We start from the raw sequence: 27,613 nt of genomic DNA, 5'->3' as shown, positions 1-27,613 counted from the left end.
TGGGAGCTTTGGTATAATCCCCATGGTCCTGACGGAGTCCCCAGCATCCACTAGGACGTTAGAGAAAATAAGATTTTACTTACCGATAAATCTATTTCTCGTAGTCCGTAGTGGATGCTGGGCGCCCATCCCAAGTGCGGATTGTCTGCAATACTTGTACATAGTTATTGTTACAAAAAAATCGGGTTGTTCTTGTTGTGAGCCGTCTGTTCAGAGGCTCCTACGTTGTCATACTGTTAACTGGGTTCAGATCACAAGTTGTACGGTGTGATTGGTGTGGCTGGTATGAGTCTTACCCGGGATTCAAAATCCTTCCTTATTGTGTACGCTCGTCCGGGCACAGTATCCTAACTGAGGCTTGGAGCAGGGTCATAGGGGGAGGAGCCAGTGCACACCACCTGATCCTAAAGCTTTATTTTTGTGCCCTGTCTCCTGCGGAGCCGCTAATCCCCCATGGTCCTGACGGAGTCCCCAGCATCCACTACGGACTACGAGAAATAGATTTATCGGTAAGTAAAATCTTATTTTTTCTGGCCACTCTTCCATAAAGCCCAGCTCTATAGTGACCATTGTGGTCACATGTGCAGATACACCAATCTCTGCTATGGAGCTCTGCAGCTCCTTCAGGGTTACCTTTGGTCTCTGTGCTGCCTCTCTGATTAATGCCCTCCTTGCCCGGTCTGTAAGTTTTGGTGGCTGGCCCTCTCTTGGTAGGTTTGTTGTGGTACCATATTCTTTCCATTTAAAGATGATGGATTTGATGGTGCTCTGGGGGATCATCAAAGATTTGGATATTTTTTTATAACCCAACCCTGACTTGTACTTCTCAACAACTTTGTCCCTGACTTATTTGGAGCGCTCCTTGGTCTTCATGGTGTGACGCCTCTTGCTTAGTGGTGTTGAAGCCTCTGGGGCCTTTCAGAAAAGGTGTGTTATACTGACAGATCATGTGACACTTAGATTGCACACAGGTGGACTTCATTTCACTAATTATGTGACTACTGAAGGTAATTGGTTGCACCAGAACTTTTGAGGGGCTTCATAGCAAAGGGGGTGAATACATATACACATGACAATTTTCAATTCTGTATTTATAAAAATGATTTTTTTATATAAATTTTTCTCATTTCACTTCACCAATTAGACTATTTTGTGCAGATCCACCACATAAAATTCAGATTAAAAAAAAAATTAAATTACAGGTTGTAATGTAACAAAATAGGTAAAAAGCCAAGGGGGGGTGAATACTTTAGCAAGGCACTGTATATATCAGTTGTATGAATAGTATCCTATATATATATATATATATATATCAATTGTATGAATAGTATCCTATTGTACTATTGCATTAAAAGTTTAAAACCATCATATTAACTGTATTGTGATGACTCTGGTTCACGCTGCGTAATGGTTTGTGTTTCTTTATGTGTCACTCTGAGACATTTCATATAGTTAAAGTCAGGGACGGACTGGGGCGAGAATTCGGCCCTGGCATTCTCGTGTACGCGCTCGGCACGGGGGGCACACGCACGATGGAGGAGGTGCACGGCGGTGTGCCGCAAGTCGAGTCCACGCCCTCATTTTTGTTGAAATGTACACTAAGGGCAGGGGGCGGGGTCGCGTGGACACGGCTCACAGTGGGTGTGCCGCCAGTCAGGGGTGTGTGGACTCGCAGCACGCCCCCATTTTTGTTAGAAATAGTCGGGGGGCACAAACAGTGAGCAGGGAGCTGTGCTGCGTGCGGCCTTCCCGGCTCTCTCTGTGACCGGACTGGAATTTGCCAGAAGTGCCAGAAGAGCAGTCCAGCCTTGGTTACAGTGTTCCAATATACCTGTCTCATTTTTCACTGTATATCTATATATTTATATATAGATATGTGTTCATAAGTTTATTTAGATATTTTAAAGATACCCAAAAAAGTTACATTTCAATTATATAGATAGAACCCAAGAGTACATTTTCATCCATTTTCTTTGCTCTTATAATTACCAACTCTCAATGGAAACACCATTGACTTTTCCACTGGTCGCTATTCTGTGTTGTTTACATGTGGATAAGACAAGTTTCTATACTTTGGGAAACATTTACTAAGCAGTGATAAGAGCGGAGAAGTGAGCCAGTGGAGAAGTTGCCCTTGGCAACCAATAAGCACTGAAGTAACATCTATAATTTTCATACTATAAATTATACAGAGCAGCTGATTGGTTGATGGGGCAACTTCTCCACTGGCTCACTTCTCCGCTCTTATCACTGCTTAGTAAATGTCCCCCTATGTTACATATTAACCACTTACCAGTGCATTCTAGTGCTTGAGATCCACTCCCTTTCCTTTTCCCTTCATTCATGCTATATTGTTTAATATCAGAAGCTTTCATTGGAATAATTGTTCTGAGAAAACTAGGACAGAGGAACTGTAATCTAACAGCCATTTTTTCCCCTACAGTGCAGCAAGACTTGCGATGAAGGGTTCCGCTACCGCAAAGTGTTCTGCGCCAGTGAAGATAAAAAGGAAGTTCCGGCCTTGCATTGCGATGAGACCGACAGACCCTCCGATGTAGATATCTGCAACGTACAGTCCTGTGAATACATCTGGATAACCGGGGAGTGGTCTCAGGTACTAGCAGTGCTAGAGTTTCAGTGTGTAGCCTGATATGTATCAGGTAAACATTAAGGATAGAGGGCCTGATTCACAGTTGTAAGCAAACCCAAAGGTTTGCGTACAACCACGACGGCGGGAGGACTACGCATGCACAGGACTCATCTTGCACATGTACAGTATGGGTTTTGCGTTGTCGCACGCAATGCCCCCTAAGATGCAGCCTGATTGACAGACTGAGACCGTTTGAAGGAGGCGATGGGAAGCATCGGGTTTGCGTACGAATATCAATCAGGCCCTCTGTACGTACAAAAATCAGGAAGCAAGCATGGTGCAACTCAAGACACAAGCATGAAAAAACATTGCTCCACAGCGGCCAACATCTCTGCAGTGTCTGACTAAGAATTAGACCCATGACTGGTATCGTGTTTGTATGAAACATTTAGAATGTTACGCTTAATGGGGGTCATTCCGAGTTGTTCGCTCGTTGACGATTTTCGCAACGGAGCGATTAAGGCAAAAATGAGCATGCGCATGGTACGCAGTGCGCATGCGGTAAGTATTTTAGCACAAAACTTAGTAGATTTACTCACGTCCAAACAAAGAATTTTCCTCGTTGAAGTGATCGGAGTGTGATTGACAGGAAGTGGGTGTTTCTGGGCGGAAACTGTCCGTTTTCTGGGACTGTGTGGAAAAACGCAGGCGTGCCAGGAAAAAATGGGGGGGTGTCTGGAGAAACGGGGGAGTGGCTGGCCGAACGCAGGGCGTGTTTGTGACGTCAAACCAGGAACGAAATGGCCTGAGCTGATCGCTATTTGTGAGTAGGTCTGGAGCTACTCAGAAACTGCTAAGAATTTTCTATTCGCAAATCTGCTAATCTTTCATTCGCTATTCTGCTAAGCTAAGATACACTCCCAGAGGGCGGCGGCTTAGCGTGTGCAATGCTGCTAAAATCTGCTAGCGAGCGAACAACTCGGAATCACCCCCATTGGTCCTTTAGTGAAATACTGAATAAGGAATATACATATAAAACAGCTGAGCATATACAAAGGGCCTAATTCAGACCTGATCGCTGTACTGCAAATTACACTGTCCTGCGATCAGATAGTCGCCGCCCAGGGGGAGTAAAAATTTGCCCTGTGCGAATGCATGTGTACGCTGCGCTAAAATTCCCCTCAGTCAGCGGACAGCTGCAAAACCATTCACATCACACTCTCCATCGAATGTTATTGCCATTATGTGCAGTGTGTGCAGTCTGTACATAGCTCAGGACTTACTCCTCCAGTACGAAGAAATCAGGCTGATCGGGGCCGGAGCTGACATCACACACCCTCCCTGAAAACGCTTGGGGACACCTGCGTTTTTCCAGACACTCCCAGAAAATGGCTAGTTGCCACCTACAAATGTCCTCTCCTGTCAATCATCTTGCAAACACCCGTGCAAAATTTTTGCACCATCCTGTCACCATTTGGCGATGCGCCTGTGCATTATGGTGCATATGCATGCGCAGTAGTTCGATAATCGCCCGCTGTGCGAAAGTGCACAGCAGCGATCAGGCCTTAACAGTTAGTGTTGTGTATGGTAAAGGCTTTTCAATTAGCTGCAGTAATTTACTGTGGCTAATTTACCCGCCTGGGGCTATCTAATTAGTCCTAATGTACTTATTGGGGATAATGGCCTACATCACAAAACTTACCCGGAAAGGCTAAAAGATCTTAACATGTATAGTTTGGAGGAGAGGAAGGAAAGGGAGGACATGATAGAAACCTTCAAATATAACAAAGTTCAGGAGGGAAACATTCTTCAAAGGAAGAGAAGTATTAGAACTCGAGGACATATACTGAGACTGGAGGGGGGAGGTTCAGGGGAAATTTAAGGAAAAATTACTTCACAGAAAGGGTAGTGGATAAGTGGAATAGCCTCCCATCAGAGGTGGTAGAGGCTAAGACTGTAGAGCAATTTAAACATGCTAGGATAGGCATATGAATATCCTTACAAAGAATTAAGGTTCAAAAAGGGTTGAGATTACCTAAAGGATAAAAAAAAAGGGGCAGACTAGATGGGCCAAGTGGTTCTTATCTGCCGTCAAATTCTATGATTCTATGTAACCAAATAAGCATGCATTTATTTCCATATTGCAGTCACGATCACACATAGGTCCTGTGTTTTTGCAAATAACTGTAATTTTTTTTGAGGCAGAAAAAATGGGGGCTAACTGATTACCCTGAAAAAAAAATCAGCGCAGAGAAAAAAAATGCGAAAGCCCCCCATTTTTCACACCCAAAAAATGTTTGAGTCTAATTGAATAACCCCATGTGTATTGTACTGAGGTGAATAATATATATGAAATAACTGCAATGATGTGAGTAATTACATATTCTGTATACAGCCTTGCGTAATACGATTAGTGGTAAATATGTGATAACATACTGTACATGGGTTGTTTCCTCAGTGTTCGGTGACATGTGGGATGGGCTACCGGCAGAGGCTTGTGTCATGCAGTGAAGTGTATTCGGCAAAGGAACACTATGAGTATGGCTACCAAAGTTCAGCAAACTGCCCAGGAACCCAACCCCCCAATGTACAGAGCTGTTTCCTAGGAGAATGTCCTGTTCTAGCTTCATGGAGAGTCGGCAACTGGGGAAAAGTGAGTATTATGTTACTGTCATTATTACACCCCCAAAAATTGTGTTATAAAAAGAATAGAGACTGTGAGATATGCTGCTCATAAGGGGCTGATGCAGGGTATATTGCAAGTTCGTGTTGTGGAGGGATCTCATGAATCCTATGTGACTGTACATGCCGTATATAGCTGAGTGTACACCTCTGCTGGTGAGTCACAGTCATGCGCATCACTGTCACATATCCATGAGCAGCTGAATGGGCGTAACTGGGAGACAGCAAGACTTTACCACGTAGGCTAAGTCACATTAGTGGTAAAGTGCCTCAATGATGTCACCCTATTCATATAGTACCTCAGTAATATCACCTTATTCATATAGTGCCTCGCTGTTGTCACTTTACGGGTAAAGTACCTCAGAGAATGTCACCTTATTTATATAGTACCTCAGTGATGTCATTTTAGAGGTAACGTGCCTCAGTGATGTCACCATATTCATATAGTACCTCTTCACATTAGGGTCTGATGTCACTTTATGGGTAAAGTACCTTGGAGGTGTCACTTTATTCATACAGTGCCTCAGTAAAGTTACTTTAAGCATAATGTGCCCTAGTGACGTCACCTTTTTTTTTATATAGTGCCTCCATGATGTCACCTTAGACATATAGGGGCTGATTCTGATTTGAGAGCAATTAAAAAAAGCAAGTAAATTACCGTATGTACCTGTAACCAACCATGTTGCCATGCAAGGGGTGCACATACATTTATGGTCTTTTATCATGCAGTGAATACCCCCAAAACACGCATCGACCATTTGTGTGTCGACCATCGTCGTGTCAATCCTTTTGAATCTGTCGACCTTTTGAACCTATCTACTTCAAGCACTGTCGACATTATGTACCAGTCGACCTAATGCATATCGACCATATGTGTCGACCTATTGACCCTCTACCTAGACATTGTAGATCTATCATCCAGGTACCATGTGAACTGGGGTCTCTGTGTGGCATAATAATGTGAACTGGGGGCACTACAGCGTGTGTAACACAAGTGTCGTGTTGGGAGTAATTACACATTACACTTTGTAATATTGTTGTCAGAAAATTGGCAATTTTATTGGAAGGGGCCCCCCTAATTAGTTACACCAGGACTCCCACAAACCTCATTCCAGCCCTGTTTCATATTTCTATTTTGGCTGCTCCCCGAGGTACAACTGGACTGCCGCCAATAATGCCATCCGCTGCAATGCCATAGTGCCCCTAGTTCTCAGAGCTTTTGAACAAAAGCAAAACACAATAAATATTTCTTCTCAGTATAACGTCACTTTAAATGTAAGTTAAATAGAGTAAAATACAGGGTATGGAGTGTTATCCTTTTTTTTAGTACTGAAAACAGACATTTGAGTGCTATTGGCAAACATCACGGGTCATTAAACCAGCTTGTTACTGCTCTTATCTCAAGTGTTTGCCAAAAAAGTAACTGCCTGAGCTGAGACATTTATTGCTGCGTGCTTTGTATATTGCATCAGCTGTGTTGCTTCTGCACATCAGTGGCATCCGGTGTTTACTGTTGGAGTCAGGTGACCCACATTACTGTCCCCTCAAAGTGTAATCGTCAGCAGGCAGACTGCAGGCTTCTCTCCCTTCACTGAGCTCCAATAATCCCTCATTTCTAGGAACATGTAATAAAACACAGGTGATGTAGTGTGTACATATAACCTGCTGAAAAGCACCGGTTGTGAACATTTTATTTCCTTACCAATTCACTATTTGTTTACTTGTAAGTTTTTGGTTTTTTATGTTTGCATTTTTGCTTTTTCTTGTGCAGAGATCAGGAGAAATATTCCCTTATGCTATGATATATTATGCGAGACTGGGTAATAACTAGAGCTGTGCGCAGAACCCCGTGTTTTGGTTTTGGTTCTAAATCATCGTCGTGTTTTGGTTTTGGCAAAACCAGACTCAAGTTTTTTAGTTTCGGGTCTTGATTTCGTAAACATTGCTAAAGACAGCTAAAATCATGTAATTTGGACCTCTTTTAGTTCCTATAGTGTTATAAACATCCAAATGATTAATTTCCAGTCATTTCCAGTGTGAAGTGGCAACTAAAATCACGAGGGAGGGACTTGCATCATACTTGACTACTCTCCCGGAATGGCAGGGAGGCTCACGAAAATTGGGTGGCACTCACGGCCACCCGAAAAAGTGGGCAAGTCTACTGCTTCTTGGTGACACCTGCCTGCACCCCCCGCTTATTGAGGGAAAGTAGGCGGAGCGATGATGCAATTTGTGCTGATTCGCTTCATCGTAGCCCCACCCCCTGCTTCACAATGCTGATAATGTGGATTCCAGATCTGACAGACAGACACAGTGGTAATCTATACAATTTATAGCGGAAATGGCAGGAGTTAGGGGTCGTATAGAGAATAACAGACCCCGAACCATCTTTTCTGCATCATGTTTTCATTAAGAGACCGAAAATTGAAACCCTAACGATTTTGTAAGCTCTCCCGGGAAATTAGCTGCAGTGAAAAAATAAATTGGGCCCATTTAAAAAGTAAGGAAGACATCAAATCCAGGATACTGTTCAAAATTTGGATGAATCATAAATCCGGCAGACTGTGGGGTAAATTTACTAAGATGGGAGTTCTATTTAAGATGGGATGTTGCCCATGGCAACCAATCAGATTCTACTTCTCATTTATCTAGCACCTTCTAGAAGATAATAACTGGAATGTGATTGGTTGCTATTGGCAACATCCCATCTTAAATAGAACTCCCATTTTAGTAAATTTACCCCTATGCTGGATTTGTAGGTAATGCCATCAACTCCCTAATCTTCAGCTGTTTAGGAACTACAAATCCCAGCTTGTTCTGTAACAGCCAAAGAGTCACAGATTGCTCAGATCAGTCTAGAAATGATTACCCCATTACTATGTAATAAGATTGGAAGCTGGTTGTGTACATATAGCAGTGTGACAGGACAGACAGTAACATAAGCCGGTGCTGGTTTTATTTGCAGTGTTCCGTTACATGTGGAGCTGGGACTATGCAACGTTCCGTGCAGTGTTTAACCAATGACGATATGCCCAGCAACATGTGTCCTGTGGATATGAAACCAGAGGAGAAGAGGCTGTGCTACAATCCTTACGAGTGTAAGTGGGTTTTGGTCAGTGAAACAAATTGCTGTACAATCGAGGGCTTTGTTGCGCTCGCCCAACCCCCCACAGACATTTCTTGTTTTGTTAGAATGTAAATAGGTCACAAAATGGTGAATAGTCAGGTGCTGATGATAGGACAGCTTGGGTGAATCTGAGGTACATACAGTATGCTAATTGTAAGTCTGTGTGCAAATCATCTCAAGACTCTGGAGAGCTGCTTAAGTGTATTTTTACTAGCTACATAATGCTGAGTAATGGCTGCAGAGTCACTTCCTGAATAACAAGTGGAGAGCAGTGATGCAACTTCCTGCCTTCCAAATTAAGGCAACACAACATACATCTACACTAATCATCCACACACAACAGGAGAGGCAGCCATCTTGTGAGGTGAACCACATTCATGATAATACAGCCTAACAACTGACTATAATACAGTACCTCAAGCATACCGGTAATGGCTCATGAATATTCATCATGCAGAGCCTCAATTATGCGACTCAATGAGCGAGAGGGACCTGGTGAATGTGTCTCACCTTAATACATCTTCTCTAGCATCGAGTATCCCAGCCGCAAACTGCTTCTCATTCACAGGACTGTCTGTGAATGAGAAGCATTTCACAACTTGCATCATCAGTTTCGGCTGGCCCACACATCATTCCGGACCACTTTCATTCGTTCCACCTGTAACCCCCTGATGGTCTCCTTACCCCATGACAAAATAGACCCCCCTGCAGAACATAACATAATTTCACCCTCTGCACCTCACATCATGGTATTGCTCCCCACCACCCCTAACTGAATGCAGCCCTCCTGCACCCAAAATCAGTACTCCCTTCACCAATAATGATTACATAACAATAAACCAATGTGCCAGTAAGTAGTCAGCTTAAAGTAAAATATAGATGCCCTGGGGTTATGCTGTGGGCCCCCTACATACCCAGGCTCCTTAAACATGTATTTGCTTTATACCCCTATGGTGGCTCTGCTCTAAATACAGCCAAACATCAATCATTAATCTAGAGGCTAATAATAGGGTCCAACGCAGGTTCCGTGTGCCATCTGGTTACCTTATGTATACTGATTTAGGTGTGAGGTGGTGCTGTTACCACACAATGGTAAAAGGCCCATGCGTGTAACTGTATATAAACAGAGACAAAACTACTGTCCAAGTAGTCTTAAGGTGGGTACACACTAGGCAACGTGCTCTATGGGTGACGTTGCCTAGTGTTTCCCCCTCCTGGGCCGGGTGGTCGGTGGCCGGGCCTACACACTGAGCGATATGACGTTCATATTCTCAGTGACGTCACACAACGGCCGGGCCGTGCGGGCAGCTCTTTAACGACAGTCCAGATTGAGCTGCTTGCACGGTCAACAGCGAGGGTCGTTAATGACCCGTGGGGCCGCGCATCGCTGGTCGGCGGCGGCATACACACTTGCCGAGGAAATGAGCGACATCGCTCAGGAAAGGTGAAAATGAGCGACGGCAAGTGTGCATGTATTTTACTCTGTCAGTGACTGCACTCCTAGGGGGTCTATTCACGAAGCAGTGAAAAAGAGTGGAGAAGTGAGCCAGTGGAGAAGTTGCACATGGCAACCAATCAGTGTTGAGTTACCATACACTGCTCAAAAAAATAAAGGGAACACTTAAACAACACAATGTAACTCACTACTGTGAAATCAAACTGTCCACTTAGAAAGCAACACTGATTGACAATCAATTTCACATGCTGTTGTGCAAATGGAATAGACAACAGGTGGAAATTATAGGCAATTAGCAAGACACCCCCAATAAAGGAGTTGTTCTGCAGGTGGTGACCACAGACCACTTCTCAGCTCCTATGCTTTCTGGCTGATGTTTTGGTCACTTTTGATAGCTGGTGGTGCTTTCACTCTAGTGGTAGCATGAGACGGAGTCTACAACCCACACAAGTGGCTCAGGTAGTGCAGCTCATCCAGGATGGCACATCAATGCGAGCTGTGGCAAGAAGGTTTGCTGTGTCTGTCTGCGTAGTGTCCAGAGCATGGAGGCGCTACCAGGAGACAGGCCAGTACATCAGGAGACGTGGAGGAGGCCGTAGGAGGGCAACAACCCAGCAGCAGGACCGCTACCTCCGCCTTTGTGCAAGGAGGAACAGGAGAAGCACTGCCAGAGCCCTGCAAAATGACCTCCAGCAAGCCACAAATGTGCATGTGTCTACTCAAACGATCAGAAACAGACTCCATGAGGGTGGTATGAGGGCCCGACGTCCACAGGTGGGGGGTTGTGCTTACAGCCCAACACCGTGCAGGACGTTTGGCATTTGCCAGGGAACACCAAGATTGGCAAATTCGCCACTGGCGCCCTGTGCTCTTCACAGATGAAAGCAGGTTCTCACTGAGCACATGTGACAGATGTGACAGAGTCTGGAGACGCCAAGGACAACGTTCTGCTGCCTGCAACATCCTCCAGCATGACCGGTTTGGCAGTGGGTCAGTAATGGTGTGGGGTGGCATTTCTTTGGGGGGCCGCACAGCCCTCCATGTGCTCGCCAGAGGTAGCCTGACTGTCATTAGGTACCGAGATGAGAATCCTCAGACCCCTTGTGAGACCATATACTGGTGCGGTTGGCCCTGGGTTCCTCCTAATGCAAGACAATGCTAGACCTCATGTGGCTGGAGTGTGTCAGCAGTTCCTGCAAGACGTAGGCATTGATGCTATGGACTGGCCCGCCCGTACCCCAGACCTGAATCCAATTGAGCACATGTGGGACATCATGTCTCGCTCCATCCACCAATACCACGTTGCACCACAGACTGTCCAGGAGTTGGCGGATGCTTTAGTCCAGGTCTGGGAGGAGATCCCTCAGGAGACCATCCGCCACCTCATCAGGAGCATGCCCAGGCGTTGTAGGGAGGTCATACAGGCACGTGGAGGCCACACACACTACTGAGCATCATTTTGACTTGTTTTAAGGACATTACATCAAAGTTGGATCAGCCTGTAGTGTGTTTTTCCACTTTAATTTTGAGTGTGACTCCAAATCCAGACCTCCATGGGTTAATAAATTTGATTTCCATTGATAATTTTTGTGTGATTTTGTTGTCAGCACATTCAACTATGTAAAGAACAAAGTATTTAATAAGAATATTTCATTCATTCAGATCTAGGATGTGTTATTTTAGTGTTCCCTTTATTTTTTTGAGCAGTGTATATAAAGTGCACTCTATAAAATTATACGCAGCAGCTGATTGGTTGCCGAGGGCAACTTCTCCACTGGCTCACTTCTCCACTCTTATCACTGCTTCATGAATAGACTCCCTAATTTTCATTACGAAAACAATTAAACATATGTTTCATTTGTTTTACAGGCAATTTACCACGTAGTTGTCAAGACGTTAAACAACGCAGTGTTGACGAAGACGGCGAGCAGTACATTATAGTGGAAGAAAAGATAATAAAGGTGACTTTTCTTCTCTCATACTGTATATTCCCTGATATTCGCCACTCTCTATTATTTATAGACGGCTGGAGGCGCCCTCATGATGTAATAATAATAGTGATTGTTTTTCATTCAGGTTTATTGTTCTGGGATGCAGTCAGAAAGCCCCAAGGAGTATGTGACACTCGTAAGCGATGAGGCTGAGAATTACTCTGAGGTGTTTGGCTATAGGTATGTCAGAAAACTTATTGTGTACACTCACAGGTGTTTTGTTGCTTTGTAATTTCTTTCCCAGCTTTCATTTGTGGGGACCCTGTCTCATAAGTTAATTTAACAAGTAACGAGTAAATGCTACAATTACACTGCACAACCATTAGGGTGTAAATATAAATGCAAACCTTTGGGGTTTAATGAATCAGGACTACTGGGTAGTATGATAAGGGGGAGAGGTCGACCTACGGCGGCCCCCTTTGTTTCCGCTCACATAAGCTAATAAGCTCCCCTTGAAATAAAGAGTCTGACACATTTCCTTTGGATCGAATTACTGGCCACAGTTTATTTCCATTACCTTACATGTTACCTTACAAGGTTGCGGGGCACGGATAGAAGTGGTGGGCAAGGCGCCCCTGGGTCCCTGACCCCTCCTGATTTCCTGGGGGCGTGCCCTGCCTACCCTGTAGGCACCGCGGCAACGCCCCTGGGGAACCAGCCCTCCTGGCGCATATCACGCTCACCTGGCACGCAGCTCCCTGGCCCAACCGTCCAAAGCTGGAGCCGAGCATGCGCCCGTTCACCGAGGGTGAATCTGCCAACCTCGGCTGGCTCCCCCCGTTCGCCATGCCTTGCGCACCGCTTCTTCCCGCCACACGAGGATCTCGGCTGCCCCCCTCCCCCGAGACCCGAAGCCCCCACCCTGCAACCAGCTACTGACCCCCGGCCTCCAGTGCTTCCTGAAGCGCGTTATTAAAAAGGTCAATCCCAATGTCCGACAAATGGACCCCGTCGCTCCTATACATGCCCCCGATCTTTTGACTGATGTCCTTATGCCGTATGACCTGTCCCCCTAGTGCGGCCACGCATTTGCCCACGGCCGCGTTGACCCTTTTCCTAGCCCTCTCCACTCCTGCCCCTTTCCGAGCTCCGCGCCAAGCTAGCCTGGGAATGATGTTAGACCATATTAGCTCTACGCCCGGCCATCGCTCGCTTACCCATGCTAGATCGTCCCGTATTGTCCTGATCAAGTCTAGGGATTTCATGTCGCCCAAATCGTTGCCCCCCAGGTGTAATACTATGGTATCGGGGCTGCTTGTCGCCTCTTCCCCGGATAACAGGGTGCCCCTCAAGCCGTGCCACCTCATCCCTCTCTGCCCAAACCAGCATACCTTCCCCTCTTTCTCCGCTAGCCCCAACTGCTTTCCATACGGCCTCCCGGCGGCCCGTGCTGCCGCCCAGTGAACGTATGAGTGACCGACGATCCATATCCGCCTCGCCTCCTTTTTTCTTGCGGATGGGGCTGTGTGGGAGAGGGGGGAGGACATGATCGTTAGATGTTTTCTGTTTCGTCGTTGAGGGGTCTAATGTAGCGCCTGTAGCTGTTGGACCCCCACCTGCCTAATGCTTTGATCTCTTCGATCGCGCACCCTTCGTTAGCGGCTGACGTGGCCGCCCCTATTCTAAACGAGTGTGTCCCGAATCTCTCTGCCTGCCAGCCAAGTGCTCCTACACATCTCTTCAACACTGCTGCAAACTGGTACCTAGTGAGCGCCGCCCCGTCCTTGTGTACCAGAAAATTCCCTCCTCCTGCCGGCCTTGTTATCCTAAATGCTTCGACCGCCCTTACCGGGCAGACCGCAGCGTCGTCGTGCCTGCGCAGCTGCACCCATTTTCCCTTTCCGTTCTGGTCTGTCTTTGATCTGCGTATTTTACACAGTACTGTGTCCTCCGCTACGGTAACGCTACTGCACTGCAGCCCTGTTTCCCTTGCTGTTTTGGACTGCGCTACCAACTCGCTAACCCTGAATGCCCCCCTAAAAGCCATAATAAAAGCCGTTGTAAACAACCTTGCCTCACTCTGGTCGCGGCAGACGCTTGGGACCGCTTCTATCAGTTTCCTCAGCCTCTCGATTGTGATTGGTTCCCTAGCGTCTGGTTTCTTAACCTCCGCCCTTGCCCAGCCCTTCATTATCGTGCGTACTACGAAACTCTTCGTCTCGTCCCTTTCGCCTGCCAGTTTCTGGAAAAAGGATACCCCTGCTATTATCGTGTTTGCTCCTGCCCTGGACGTCTGCTCCCTTCTGAGTTTGTCCAAGAACGCCAACACTTGTTGCTGCGGAGGCTTGGCTTCAATCTCCCCCTCCCCCTGGAACTGCCGCCATCTTCTCCATGCGGCCTTGTAGGCCTTCCAGGTCTTTGGTGCCAGGGATCGCTCCACCAATTTATCTAGTTCTGATCGACTATCTGCCAGAGATAGGAGGGGCATGTTAAACCTACTTCGCTTGCTCCCGGCGCTGCGGTCCTAAAAACTTCCCATTTCTGCCTGGACAATGCGTCCGCTATTACGTTCTTCTCCCCTGGCACGTGTCTAGCTCTGAATGTTATGTTGTGGTGCAAACAAGCTGCCACCAACCTCCTGAGCAACCTGACCACCGGCGGCGATGATGCCCGCTGGTTGTTCACGGCTTGCACCACCCCCATGTTGTCGCACCAGAATTGGATCTGCCTGTTTGCCAGCACTTTACCCCATATGTCGACTGCCACGACTATCGGGAACAACTCCAATGCCGCTAAGTTCTTGGTGATCCCTGCGGTCTCCCATTCTGGTGGCCATCGCTGGGCGCACCATTCGCCCTGCAAGTATGCCCCAAACCCCGTAGCTCCTGCTGCGTCTGTGAATAACTGCAGCGCACGGTTTGGTGCTACTTCCTTGGGCCAGATTTGCACCCCGTTAAACTGTAAGAGGAACTCCTCCCACACCCGCAGGTCCTCCCTAAGCTCCCTGGTGATGCGTATGAAGTGGTGCTTTGATGCCCTGCCTGCTGTGGCTTGTTCCAGCCTCCTCTTGAAGATTCTGCCCATTGGAATCACCCTGCAAGCGAAATTCAGGCTCCCCAGCAAAGACTGCAACTGCCCCAGCGTGACCTTCTTGGCCTTTGCGCAGTCGCTCACTTCCCTGACCAACTTTACCACCTTCTCTGTTGGTAGTCTGCACTCCTGCCTAACCGTGTCAATTTCTATGCCCAAATAGGATATAACCTCCGTCGGGCCTTCGGTTTTCTCCGCCGCGATGGGTACGCTGAACTCTTCCAGCATACCCTGTAGCTCTCGTAAAAGGTGGCTGCACTGCTCCGACTCTGGTGGGCCCGCCACCAAGAAATCGTCTAGATAATGCGCTATGGCCCTTGCCCCAGCGCGTTCCTGCAAACACCATTGCAGGAACGAACTAAATGCCTCGAAGAAAGCGCATGAAATGGCGCACCCCATTGGCAGGCATTTGTCCACAAAGAAAACCCCGTCAAAACTTAGACCCATCAACCTGAAGCTCTCTGGGTGCAATGGAAGCAGTCTGAAGGCCGACTCGATGTCTAGCTTTGCCATGAGAGCTCCTTTCCCTTGTGCTCTCACCATCTTGACCGCCTGGTCAAAGGATTGATACTGCACTGAACATTGCTCTTTGTCCAGTGCGTCGTTTTCTGACCCTCCCTCGGGGTAAGACAGGTGCTGGATGAGCCTGAACTTCCCCGGTGCCTTTTTTGGGACCAGTCCCAAAGGTGACACTATCAAATCCTGTAATGGTGGGGCTGCAAATGGCCCCGCCATTCTACCTAACTCTAGCTCCTTTGCGATCTTCTCCCGTACCACCCCCGGTTGCTCCTTGACGGATTTCAGGTTTCTTATTTTTTTCTGTGGGCGGGACCTCTCTTATTATTGGTATCCTAAAGCCCTCCCTAAAACCGTCCCGCAGCAATTTGGCTTCCTGCTGCTTCGGATACCTGGCTAGCCACCCCAGGATCCTGCTTAAATTCACTGGGCTAAACGCTTTTCCCAGCCCCTGCTGCCGCGGGTAGTTTTCTTGGGTGATTTGCTCTCTTCCTATAGCAATCCTTTGCTGCATGACTTGCGTTGCAAAAGGAACATGCGTGCCTGAATTTGCACTGCGCGCGGGTGCACTGAGATTCGTTAAACGCCCAGCATTTGAGGTCATGTTTCTGCGTGCTAGGCCTCCCTGCCCCGGCTGCTTGTGCCGGTGCCGCCTTCTCCGCTATCCCGCTTGCTAATGCCTTGAGCCACGCGTCGAGGTCCCTAACTCCGAAGTCGATGGGCTTACCGCCCTCTGCCTTCGCTCTAAAACTCTCGTCGTACCTCAGCCAGACTGATCCCCCTTGTTCCTTGTACACAGAGTATATAAAATCTGTATATTTCAACATGCTCATCGCTACCTCGGGGTACGCTTCTATGTAACAGCCGGAGTAAGCGAACATTCCGCTCAGCCAGTTCTCAATAGTCTTGTAGCTATTGACTTGTGTACCCCCTTTCGGTTTTGCCTTTTCCTTGTCGCTCAAGCCCTTCTCTGTCAATGAACATATATCGACGAAACCCCCTTTTTCTATCTCCTTTCTGATTTGTTTTGGCAAGTGGCCTGCCACTGCGCTAAACTCGCAACCCACTGCGGATCCTGTCTGCAAAAATTTCTTAGCCGCTTCCTGCTGCACCTGCCCCATCTGTTCCCTAACCGCATCTGTCCCCGGCGTAAGCCCCTTCCTTTTCTTACATGTCGCTCTAGCTAACTTTAGCTGCTCCCTCAACACTCTACATGATTCGTCCTCGTCTGAATCCGTTGCGCTATCCCCCTGCTCCCTCGCCTGACCTGCTCCGCCCTTACCGACCACCCCCGTGAACTTAACCATAACGTTACCAACATTCTGCGATATATCTGGGGACACCATAACATTACACAAACTGTTCATATCGACATTGGTCTCACCCGTCCCGTGTGAGGATTCCCTCGCTGGACCGTCCGCGCTGGTCATCGCGCCGGATGCTGCCTTCGGTGTGGTGGCCACTTGGACCGTGTTGACTGCTGGGGCATCGCCGGCCGTAGCGTAGCCCATGACGCCCTCTCCGCGCTGGAATTCCGCGCCTCCTGGCCGCTGCGTGTATGCCCTCTGCCGTTCCCGTGGCGTGATGGTACCGTGGACCGCCGTATTGCTCCCGTGCGTTGATCTTGCTGGCGTGGTGAAGACTTGCAAGTTCCTGTGCACTGCCTCCCTGTCGCCTTGTCTTGTCGGTGTGCTGTGCTGCACTGATCGCTGCCCTCCTCCCGTCGACTGATAACGCTGTTCCTGCCTGTCTTCTCTCCTGCTGCAGCTGCACCCTCGACAGCCGTGCCGTGATGTGATGTATGCCTCCGGCGGTGATGCGTGTCGGCTGTAACCCCTGACCGGTGATGACCTGCGTGCTGTGAAATGTAGGCTGTGCCGATGCCGAGGGCTGGGCGGTGGCGAATGGTAACGCGGTGATCTCCGGCCGTAAGATGACTCCCTGCTTCCGTGCCCGTTGTGATGCCTCTCCTTGCTGTGACGGTGTCCGTTGTCATGCCTCCCCCTGTCCGGTTGCCCCGCCGCCGGAAGCTGTGACATCTCCTTGAACAGCTGGGTGGAAGCCTCCTGTACCCACGCATCCCGGCCGCTTGATGATGGGCCGCCCTCTCCTTTCTCCCATCTACGGGCTGGGGTTTGCGGTTGTGTGGCGGGTGAAGTGGGATTGGCGCTGCTCAAAACTTTGCCCCAACCCTTCCGCTCCTCCCCCCCGGAGTCAGGTCCGTCTGACTCCGCTGCCGCGGGGATATCTTCGTAAATGGGCGGCAGGTCACTCACCCCGTATTGCTGCTCGCTGGTGATCGCTGCTGCCGGCTGCTTCTTCCTCTTCGCAGCCCTGGCTGCCGGATTGGAGCTGCCTTCCTTCTCTTCGTCTCCTGCAGCTGTCCTCTTCCTTTCCTGCCGCCAGGGGGAGCTCCTGCATCATTCTCTCTGTGCTGCTGCTGCTGCTGCTGACGTGCTCCTTCCCTCCCTGCAGGGTTAAAGTGCAACCCTGCGCTGTCCTCTGTCTCCTCCCTGAACCTGTGGGGTATGCTCCTTCTTCTGACCCCCCTCTCTGCTGGCCCATCCATGCTGCTTTCCTTTTTCTATTTTGCAGGGGATGCAATGTGGCTTCTGCAGCTGCCCTGCGGTGCTGATCCTGCTGGTGGCCTTGTCCGCCGAAATGCGACCCTATTCTGGCCCCCCCGCGCTGCACCCAGCCTCCGGAGCCGCCGCGCGACCGGAAGTGACCGGAAGTCGCTTCCGCAGCCTGTGCCCGACGTCTCTCCGTCCCCCCGCTGCTGCCTCTTCTCGTACCCGCCGAGCCGCACTCACCCGCGAGTGACCTTCTTCCTCCTGCTCGGCGGATGCTGGTGCCCTCCGTGGATCCTCTCCGCCGCCGTTCGTAGCACCTCCGCTGCCGTCACTCTCTGTGCTCACCTTTCTCAGTGGCCGCCTCCTCCCCCCCGCCTTCCTATTTAACCCGCCCGCTATCCGGCCGGCCCCCTCGCCTTCTACAGGCTACCAGCGCCTGTAGGTGTGAAAGAGGGGACGGGCACACCTGCCCGCCCCTCCTTTCCATTGTGCCGCTGGCCCGCGGGCCACCTGCCGCCCCTCCCCCTTACCCCTCTCCGGCGCCATCACGGGCTCGGCGCCTTTGTTACCATAAGGGCTAAACAGAGGTGTGATCATTTGTATTTTAGTTCTAATTTTCCCAAACTTTAAAAAAATTAAGTCCTACTAGTAAAATGGATCCAGCATATACTGGGTCACCTTAACCCGTCCCTGGTCACTTTGAGGAGCACGGATAAATGCAATTTAGTATATTTTAGGCAAGTTGCTCAATATTGTGGGGAAAACAAACAATAAAACCCGAACATAGCAAATCAGCTGACATACCTGGAATCATTTTTTCCGAAACTTCAGAACATTTTATCCGTGCCCTCTGTTTGCCACATTCACACTGACTAGTATGTTTCATACTTACCTACTCTCCCGGAATGGCCAGGGGGCTCCCGAAAATCGGGTGGCGCTCCCAGCCACCCGGAAGAGTTGGCAAGTTTCCTGGCCGGCAGCTGAGACCCGCACCCCCTGGGGAAACATTTAAGTATTCCCAGCAGCGAGAGTGCCGATGACGTGATTCGCGTCAGCGTGACCCCGCCCCATGCCTTCACTATACCAGTAATCCAGGCATAGTGTATCAGGGGTAAGGCCACAATGATGCAATCTAATGGCCACGCCCCCTGCTCCTCCCCATTACTCATTCCTTAGTCACGCCACACTCCCTGCTGAGCTGACCTGGCTGCCTTCTGCAGGAGGAGGCAGCCAGAATGTCGGCAGCTATGTGTTAGGTGGCATTCTATCTGTGTTGGTGAAAGAGCATACTGTACAGTATCTGCCTGATTTGTTCCTTGTTGTCTTTGGTTATAGGTTACAGAATCCCACTGAGTGCCCGTACAATGGGAGTCGGAGAGAGGACTGCCCCTGCAGAAGGGACTACACAGCAGCCGGCTTTTCCACCTTCAGTAAAGTGAGGCTGGATCTGACAACTTTACAGATTATAAGTGAGTGCGTAATATATAACAGCTTCATACACCCATATATTGGGGAAATAACCTTAAAGACTTCAAACTGTGGCTCTAATGGGCCCTACACACCTGGTGATTGGCCGCCGAGGTGCCCTGCATTCTAATATGGACGAGATTGTCCATATTGGCTTGCATGTATAAGTGACCCGCCACCAACGATGAACGAGCACGGGGCCGCTCATCATTGGTGCATACACACTGAAAGATATACACTGAAAGAGATACACTGAAACGCCTCTGTTGTCTGGACCGCGCCTCGTTGGCACGCCCACTCCTGCCCCGCAACCTCCTCTGCCTTTCAATCAGGCAGAGGCGATCGCAGCCAGTGAGATGCTGATAGCATCTCACTGGGCTCCCGGGGTGCGCACGCACAGTAGGACCGCTGCGCGTGCGCACTCCACAAAGTTATTCAGACTGCGATCGCTGGCGCTGCAGCGATCGCAGTCTGAATTACCCCCAATGTGAAGCTGACAGGGGAGGCAGGTAACAGAATAATAGCTGTCTGATGACAGAGGCATGTCTGGCTACAACCGCATCTAACGATCTTTAAAAACTGCTCATTCATTGCGGCAAGCGTTTCAGAGGTGCAGATGGCTCGTGTCCTATCCAACCACACTACATTCAACATAGTGTATTGTACAATGGAAATATTTTTCCGTTAGGACTGGGCCAATCAGCATGCGCTCCGGCCTGGGGGCTGGCCAATCAGCAAGTGGGCCTGGCAGGTCCTGCCCAGTTGTCAGAAGCATCTCTCTGACTAATGCTGCCCATACACCTAAAGACTAATTGTCAGATCTGGACGGTTGGAATGAAAACCTGGTAATGGAAAATACAGTTGCCCATTTGCTCCTAAATGCCGTAAAACTGTCAAAAATGGACGTGGATTTAACCAATTTGTCTGATTGACCATTTTTGTCTGTATTCTAGTGTTTGGAAGCAAATGGTCAATTACCAGATTTTCATTCCAACCAGCCAGATTTGCCAATAAATCTGTAGGTGTATGGCCAGCTTTAGTTGCAGACACAGTGATATATGTGACCCATCAACAGCCCAGTCAAGATGGTGTAGGGTACGGTAGTGTGGCAATATTGTGAGTACCGCCCTGCCCCCATCAATTGGCACATGCATCATATATATAGCTCAGCCTGGGGATGGCACACAGCACAGGACATCAGCTCAGACGCAGAAGAACACATTTGGCCATGGTGCAGTCACCATCTTCTGTTTGAAATGTCGTAGCTCATAGCTTGTTTTATTTTTGTTGTTATTATTATTATTATTATTATTGCAATCACCAAATTGGGGCTTATACCTTCTAAGTGAAATAATAGAATTGGGAGGTGGGGGGCATGTTTTGCTTAGTGGCGGGCTGACCGCCTAAATCTGCCCCTGCTTGCCCGAGCTCCTCTTATCTCCACAAAGATCATTCCTGTCCCTGGGGCAGCTCTCTAACTAATGAATGAAAACCAACAGAGCAGCCGCACAACCTGTTTTATAAGTCTCATGCTGTATTCTGAGCTACTCACACCCTGCAAGGCAATCCCATGTCTGTCTGCTTTCAGGCCGCACAGCTCTTGGCCAGCGACAAGTGCGCATGTTGGAATGATTTGTGCTTTCTCTTCCGCAGCCACGGATTTGCAGTTTGCACGTACTCTTGATGGACGACCTGTCCCGTTTGCTACAGCTGGGGATTGTTACAGCGCAGCTAAGTGCCCTCAGGTAAGGGAACATTGTTCTTGCAGAATGCACACTCCCCAGCCATGCTGTATTTGTGTGGAAGAGACAGAAAGTGCACTTACAAATAAAGAGCATTCCTAGTGCATTATGACAAAACGCTAACTTATATTATACAGGTGGTCATTCCGAGTTGTTCGCTCGCTAGCAGTTTTTAGCAGCCGTGCAAACGCTAAGCCGCCTATTTTAGCTAAGCAGAAGTGCGAACGAAAGGATCGCAGAGCGACTACAAAAAAAAATTGTGCAGTTTCAGAGTAGCTTCAGACCTACTCCTAGCTTGCGATGATTTCAGACTGTTCAGTTCCGGATTTGACGTCACAAACGCACCCTGCGTTCTCCCAACCACGCCTGCATTCTTCTTGGCACGCCTGCGTTTTTCCGAACACTCCCTGAAAACGGTCAGTTGACACCCAGAAGCGCCCACTTCATGTCAATCACTCTGCGGCCAGCGGTGCGACTGAAAAGCTTCGCAAGACCTTGTGTAAAACTGCTTCGGCCGTTGTGAAAGTACGTCGCGCGTGCGCATTGTGCCGCATACGCATGCGCAGAAGTGCCGGTTTTTTGCTTCATCGCTGCACAGCAAACATTTTCAGCTAGTGATCAACTTGGAATGACCCCCACAATCGACGAATGGCCAGCAATAATCACTAGTAGATTTCCAGGGGCTTTCCTTATACTGGGGGAGGTACAGCACGGTCTGATGTTGGGGTCTTTCCTTCGCATTGTCAAACTGATGACATCACTGATGTATTTTTATATTGCATCAACATATATAGGAGGCAGTTTAATTCAATGCAATGGCTGTGATGTACGGCAATCCACATCGCAAGTTCCCGTAGAGGCGTGCAGGAAAACTTGCAATGCTGGGGGTAGCGTAATTCGCTAATATATGCGCTGTGGAGCAATGCAGTGATACGCGGTGGCCCATCGCCAGTCATTTTTTCTCCCCATAAAGAGGTTTAGCTATAGATATCCCTGTCATGTGTGAGAGAGTAGTGTAAATGTATAAATATAGATTTTTTATTGCTTTGTTATTTTTTTTTAGGGTCGTTTCAGCATCAACCTGACAGGAACCGGCCTTTCAGTATCCGAAACAACAAAGTGGATGTCACAGGGAAATTATGCAGTGACTGAAATAGCAAAATCACCAGTAAGGAATTCAATACTTAGCAATTTTCACATTATATTTTAACTTTTAAATGATTTTTTATTATTATTTTTTTTTTTTGCACTGACTGTATATATGCATAAATGCCCAAATCAGACTATTTGTATATCCTTGTGGGATCAACAAGTCCACGGTAAATTACAGCAGCTAACTGAAATCCCCCCTATATGTACTCTGTATGGCTTCAAGACTCTCTGTGTCGCCCTATAAAGATTATTTATAGTAATAATAATACTACCCAACATTATTTAGACTCCTGTCTGCCCGTACCCCGCCCCTAAACCAAAGTACCATAAATCACACAACTGCTCAGATTCTGTAATTTTTCTGGTACGCGTTAGGTAATGAAAGCAATAGTCTGGCTGGTTGCTAGGGACACATTACTTTGCTCTTACAGGGCCTGATTCTGAGTAACATGCAAAAGTGTGCGCCGGATTAGTAAAACCGAATTCGCTCATCACTACGGATTATAGGGGGTGCGACAGGAGCAGTCACCCCGGGGCCCCCACACAGTCACCAAAATAGTACATTAATGGAGGGCAGGACAGCATTTCGCTGCCTGCACTCCAGTTCTCCTCAATTCTTCGCGGCTCAGCTGTTTGGTGTAGTCTCCGCCCCCTCCCCAGCATCAGTTGCGGCAGCATGTGAATGGAAAGCAGAGAGGCAGCGGCGCACTTCCCTCCCGCGGCTGTCTCGATCCTCTGGACTGTGGATGGACCGGAGTTTGAGGAAGAGGAGATGGAGATCCCACTAACAAGTGAGTATCCTGGCATGCCAGGGCAGTGCCTGTGCTCCCTGCCGGTTGAATGTGTAAGGACTGAGATGCCCACCTTTCTCATACCGCCTGTCCCCGATCGTAATAGTACCTTTCTGCATACACTGTATAACGCATGCACCATATGGATGTTCAGATCATTTTGCGCAAATAATTGTTCAACTACGTGAACATCGTTTTTGCATTATATGTCACTCAGAATCAGGCCCGCGGTTACCTGTATTCCTAAATGTCCACCATACGGGAAGTATTTGAAGGAAAGAGGTTTGTGATGTTGTATAGACATTCTGTGTTACCAGATAGATTGGAACTCGACACTTTCTTTTGATTCGCGTTATGGTAAAACTGTTTTCCTGTCACTTGCTCTGAAGTATTGAGGTGACTATATTTACCACTAAAATAAAACCTAAATCATTTTATATTTTCATTTCAGGATGGAACCAAAGTGACAGGAAAGTGTGGTGGTTACTGTGGAAAGTGTATTCCGTCCTCCGCAACTGGCCTCCGCGTTCAGCTGTTATAGAACTGGTAAGAGTGTGCACTACAGAGCTCAGGTTTAGTGCAGGCGGCCACTGTGACAACAAAACCAATATGGCGGCACATCACTGACAATTACTTTAATGCAATATCACTTGTGTTTCGCTGTTTATGGCTTGCACGAGCCGTAACAGAATCTGCCCCTCAGACTGTATATGTGGTAGTAGCACTGTGATAGACCCCATCATGACCTATGATAGACCCCATCATGACCTATGATAGACCCCATCATAACCTGTGATAGATAGACCCCATCATAACCTATGATAGACCCCATTATGACCTATGATAGACCCCATCATAACCTGTGATAGATAGACCCCATCATAACCTATGATAGACCCCATTATGACCTATGATAGACCCAATCATAACCTGTGATAGATAGACCCCATCATGACCTGTAATAAATAGACCCCATCATGACCTGTGATAGATTGAGCCCATCATGACCTGTGATAGATAGAGCCCATCATGACCTGTGATAGATAGACCCCATCATGACCTGTGATAAATAGACCCCATCATGACCTGTGATAAATAGACCCCATCATGACCTGTGATAAATAGACCCCATCATGATCTGTGATAGATAGAGCCCATCATGACCTGTGATAGATAGACATCAACATGACCTGTGATAGATAGAGCCCATCATGATCTGTGATAGATAGACATCAACATGACCTGTGATAGATAGACCCCATCATGAACTGTGATAGATAGACCCCATCATGAACTGTGATAGATAGACCCCATCATGAACTGTGATAGATAGACCCCATCATGAACTGTGATAGATAGATAGACCCCATCATGATCTGTGATAGATAGAGCCCATCATGACCTGTGATAGACCCCATTGTGACCTGTGATAGATAGACCTCATCATGACCTGTGATAGATAGACCTCATCATGACCTGTGATAGATAGACCTCATCATGACCTGTGATAGATAGACCTCATCATGACCTGTGATAGAGCCCATCATGATCTGTGATAGATAGAGCCCATCATGACCTGTGATAGACTCCATTGAGACCTGTGATAGATAGACCTCATCATGACCTGTGATAGACCTCATCATGAACTGTGATAGATAGACCCCATCATGACCTGTGATAGATAGACCTCATCATGACCTGTGATAGATAGACCTCATCATGACCTGTGATAGAGCCCATCATGATCTGTGATAGATAGAGCCCATCATGACCTGTGATAGACTCCATTGAGACCTGTGATAGATAGACCTCATCATGACCTGTGATAGACCTCATCATGAACTGTGATAGATAGACCCCATCATGACCTGTGATAGATAGACCTCATCATGACCTGTGATAGATAGACCTCATCATGACCTGTGATAGAGCCCATCATGATCTGTGATAGATAGAGCCCATCATGACCTGTGATAGACTCCATTGAGACCTGTGATAGATAGACCTCATCATGACCTGTGATAGATAGACCTCATCATGAACTGTGATAGATAGACCCCATCATGATCTGTGATAGATAGACCCCATCATGATCTGTGATAGATAGACATCATCATGACCTGTGATAGATAGACCCCATCATGATCTGTGATAGATAGAGCCCATCATGACCTGTGATAGACCCCATTGAGACCTGTGATAGATAGACCTCATCATGACCTGTGATAGAGCCCATCATGACCTGTGATAGATAGAGCCCATCATGACCTGTGATAGAGCCCATCATGACCTGTGATAGAGCCCATCCTAACCTGTGAAAGATAGACCCCGTCATGATCTATGATAGATAGACCCCGGGATGATCTGTGATAGATAGATAGATCCCGTCATGACCTGTGACATATATACCCCGTCATGACCTGTGATAGACCTCCTCATGACCTGTGATAGACCCCATCATGACAGCTTCATGTTAGAAGACTGCTGTAAGCCAATATATTACCCATTTATCACAAGACAGCATGGGTCAGCAACCCCAAGGACAATTTTAAGTGGCACAACTCAGATTTACCAGCTAGGACCAATATGTAAGTTCCAGACTTAAATTTAGGCCTCAATATTGTATAATTCTAAGAGCAATTTGTTTATTCAGTAACAGCTAACAAACAATACCAATCATAAACCGACTGATTTACTTATAAGCTTAGTCAGTGTATTGGTCGTGTTGACTGCCAGCAACTCTTTGATCTGCTGCTGTAATTTCTCCTACTTTATTATAGTCAGGGCCTAGGTTCTGGGTGCCCTAGGCTAATACACTTGTAGCACCCTCTGTAATGCTGCTATACACAGAGCACAGGAAGTCGCCATTCATACTGCACATGTGCGGGTAATGTCTAAGCTTGGCATCTAATGATCTACTTATGTATGGGCCTGATTCAGAAATAGATGCAATGTCCATTTTATACGCAGTGAAGTGATTTTTCCCCCCACTACGCATGCATATAAGTTGCACTTATTTATTTGCAAAGTGATAGGAAGTGTTTGGGGAAGTTAACAGGAAGAGGCGCTGTAGTACGGTTAGGCTGTGGGGAGGGTTAGGGTTAGGTACCCCCAGTGTGGTTAGGGTCAGGCTGCAAGGGAGGGAGGGTTAGGTTTAGGCAGCGGGGATGGGGACTTAGGTTAAGGCACCTCTGGGGGGGTGGTTAGGTTCAGGCACTAAGGAGGTAGGTCAGGGTTAGGCTGCAGGATCAGGGGGTTAAGGTTATGGGGTAGGGGAGGGTGGAGTACACCCCACACTCAGCCCTGTGTGTCTTTCCATCATCAGGATGCCGGCTTCGGTATTACGACTGCCGGGATCCTGAGCGCCGGCATTTCATACTGGACCCTTTTCAGCATTTGCAGCCAACCACACTGTGAATACACGGCCACACCTAGCCCTTACTGTACTTTAGCTGCCACTGCGTGCCCACTTTCTTTGACTGCACACTCACTTCTCGCGACTCCATCACCATTCGAGTCTCAGCGCCTTAGTCACAGACATTCTCAGACTTTCATTGGCCATTTGAGTAAACTTCAGGTCACACAGGATGGTCCTGTCCTCGCCAGTCCCAGAAAACGGGGTAACACCCCCCCCCCCCCCCCCCGTTTTTTAGGAGTGCTGCCCAGCTCCGCCCACCCCCATGCTCACAAACTTTGCAGCTTGTCAATCAGACTCAGGGAGCACTGCGTGCGACCCTGCAAGACCCGTTGTTCACATGCACAGGCATCCCTCCATCGGAGAGGTACGTAAACCATCGGATTATTTTTAAATCTCTGAATCAGGCCCAAAATCTACAAGAGAAACCACAAAACATTCAGTGGATAAAAGTATTGTTAGCACTGCCACCTGCTGGTCAGATTTAGTTTGCAGATAAGTATTTATTTTCTTGCATAGAGTAGATTGCAGACGTCTGATTTCTTCTTGTCTGTTAATGTCTCAAACTTATATTTATGTTTTCCCAGGTGCTTTAACAATAAGATATCAGAAGTTCAGATGGATCAAGACTTGTGTTGCAATACCTCTACTATCAACAATTGTAAATGTGTACATAGACTGTATACCAAGTGGTGTATAGTATAATATTTATGTTTTGAGGTTATTTATTTTAATGTGTGTGTGTGTGTGAGTGTGTGTGTGTGTGTGTGTGTGTGTGTGTGTGTGTGTGTGTGTGTGTGTGTGTGTGTGTGTGTGTGTATAAAATGTCTCCTTTAAGCCATCCCCTGCAGGATACATCCCAAGCCTGCACGGTCCTGGGCTGGGCTTGTTGTCACTGAAGAGGTTTTGGCTGTATTTTTGTGTGTGTTTTTGTTCAGATTTGCAGTTTGTCCACTGCATTGTGTGTGCTCTACATCATATGTAGCATATTGACCTGGGTGATGCTCTGTTGTCACAATGTTTAATGGTTTACCGTCTGTCCATCATTTATCCAATTGGAACTGGCTAAATAGCCACCGGT

General features: G+C 47.8%; 1 protein-coding gene across 1 annotated transcript in view; it reads left to right on the top strand.

Moving 5' to 3' along the window:
- The window catches only part of ADAMTS9 (ADAM metallopeptidase with thrombospondin type 1 motif 9), a 366,262-nt gene extending 339,023 nt beyond the window's left edge, over window positions 1-27,239 (top strand). Inside the window, exons 31-40 of the mRNA XM_063940922.1 lie at window positions 2,444-2,614; window positions 5,049-5,243; window positions 8,238-8,370; window positions 11,725-11,816; window positions 11,932-12,026; window positions 19,301-19,434; window positions 21,086-21,177; window positions 22,238-22,342; window positions 23,569-23,663; window positions 27,120-27,239. Coding sequence (XP_063796992.1) covers window positions 2,444-2,614; window positions 5,049-5,243; window positions 8,238-8,370; window positions 11,725-11,816; window positions 11,932-12,026; window positions 19,301-19,434; window positions 21,086-21,177; window positions 22,238-22,342; window positions 23,569-23,658 — 1,107 coding nt within the window. The 3' untranslated portion in view covers window positions 23,659-23,663; window positions 27,120-27,239. The remainder of the gene's footprint in view (window positions 1-2,443; window positions 2,615-5,048; window positions 5,244-8,237; window positions 8,371-11,724; window positions 11,817-11,931; window positions 12,027-19,300; window positions 19,435-21,085; window positions 21,178-22,237; window positions 22,343-23,568; window positions 23,664-27,119) is intronic.
- Window positions 27,240-27,613: the final 374 nt, after the last annotated feature.

This window comes from Pseudophryne corroboree, chromosome 9, assembly GCF_028390025.1.
Source record: "Pseudophryne corroboree isolate aPseCor3 chromosome 9, aPseCor3.hap2, whole genome shotgun sequence".
Lineage (NCBI taxonomy): Eukaryota > Metazoa > Chordata > Amphibia > Anura > Myobatrachidae > Pseudophryne > Pseudophryne corroboree.
This window is presented reverse-complemented; position numbering and strand designations above follow the sequence as displayed.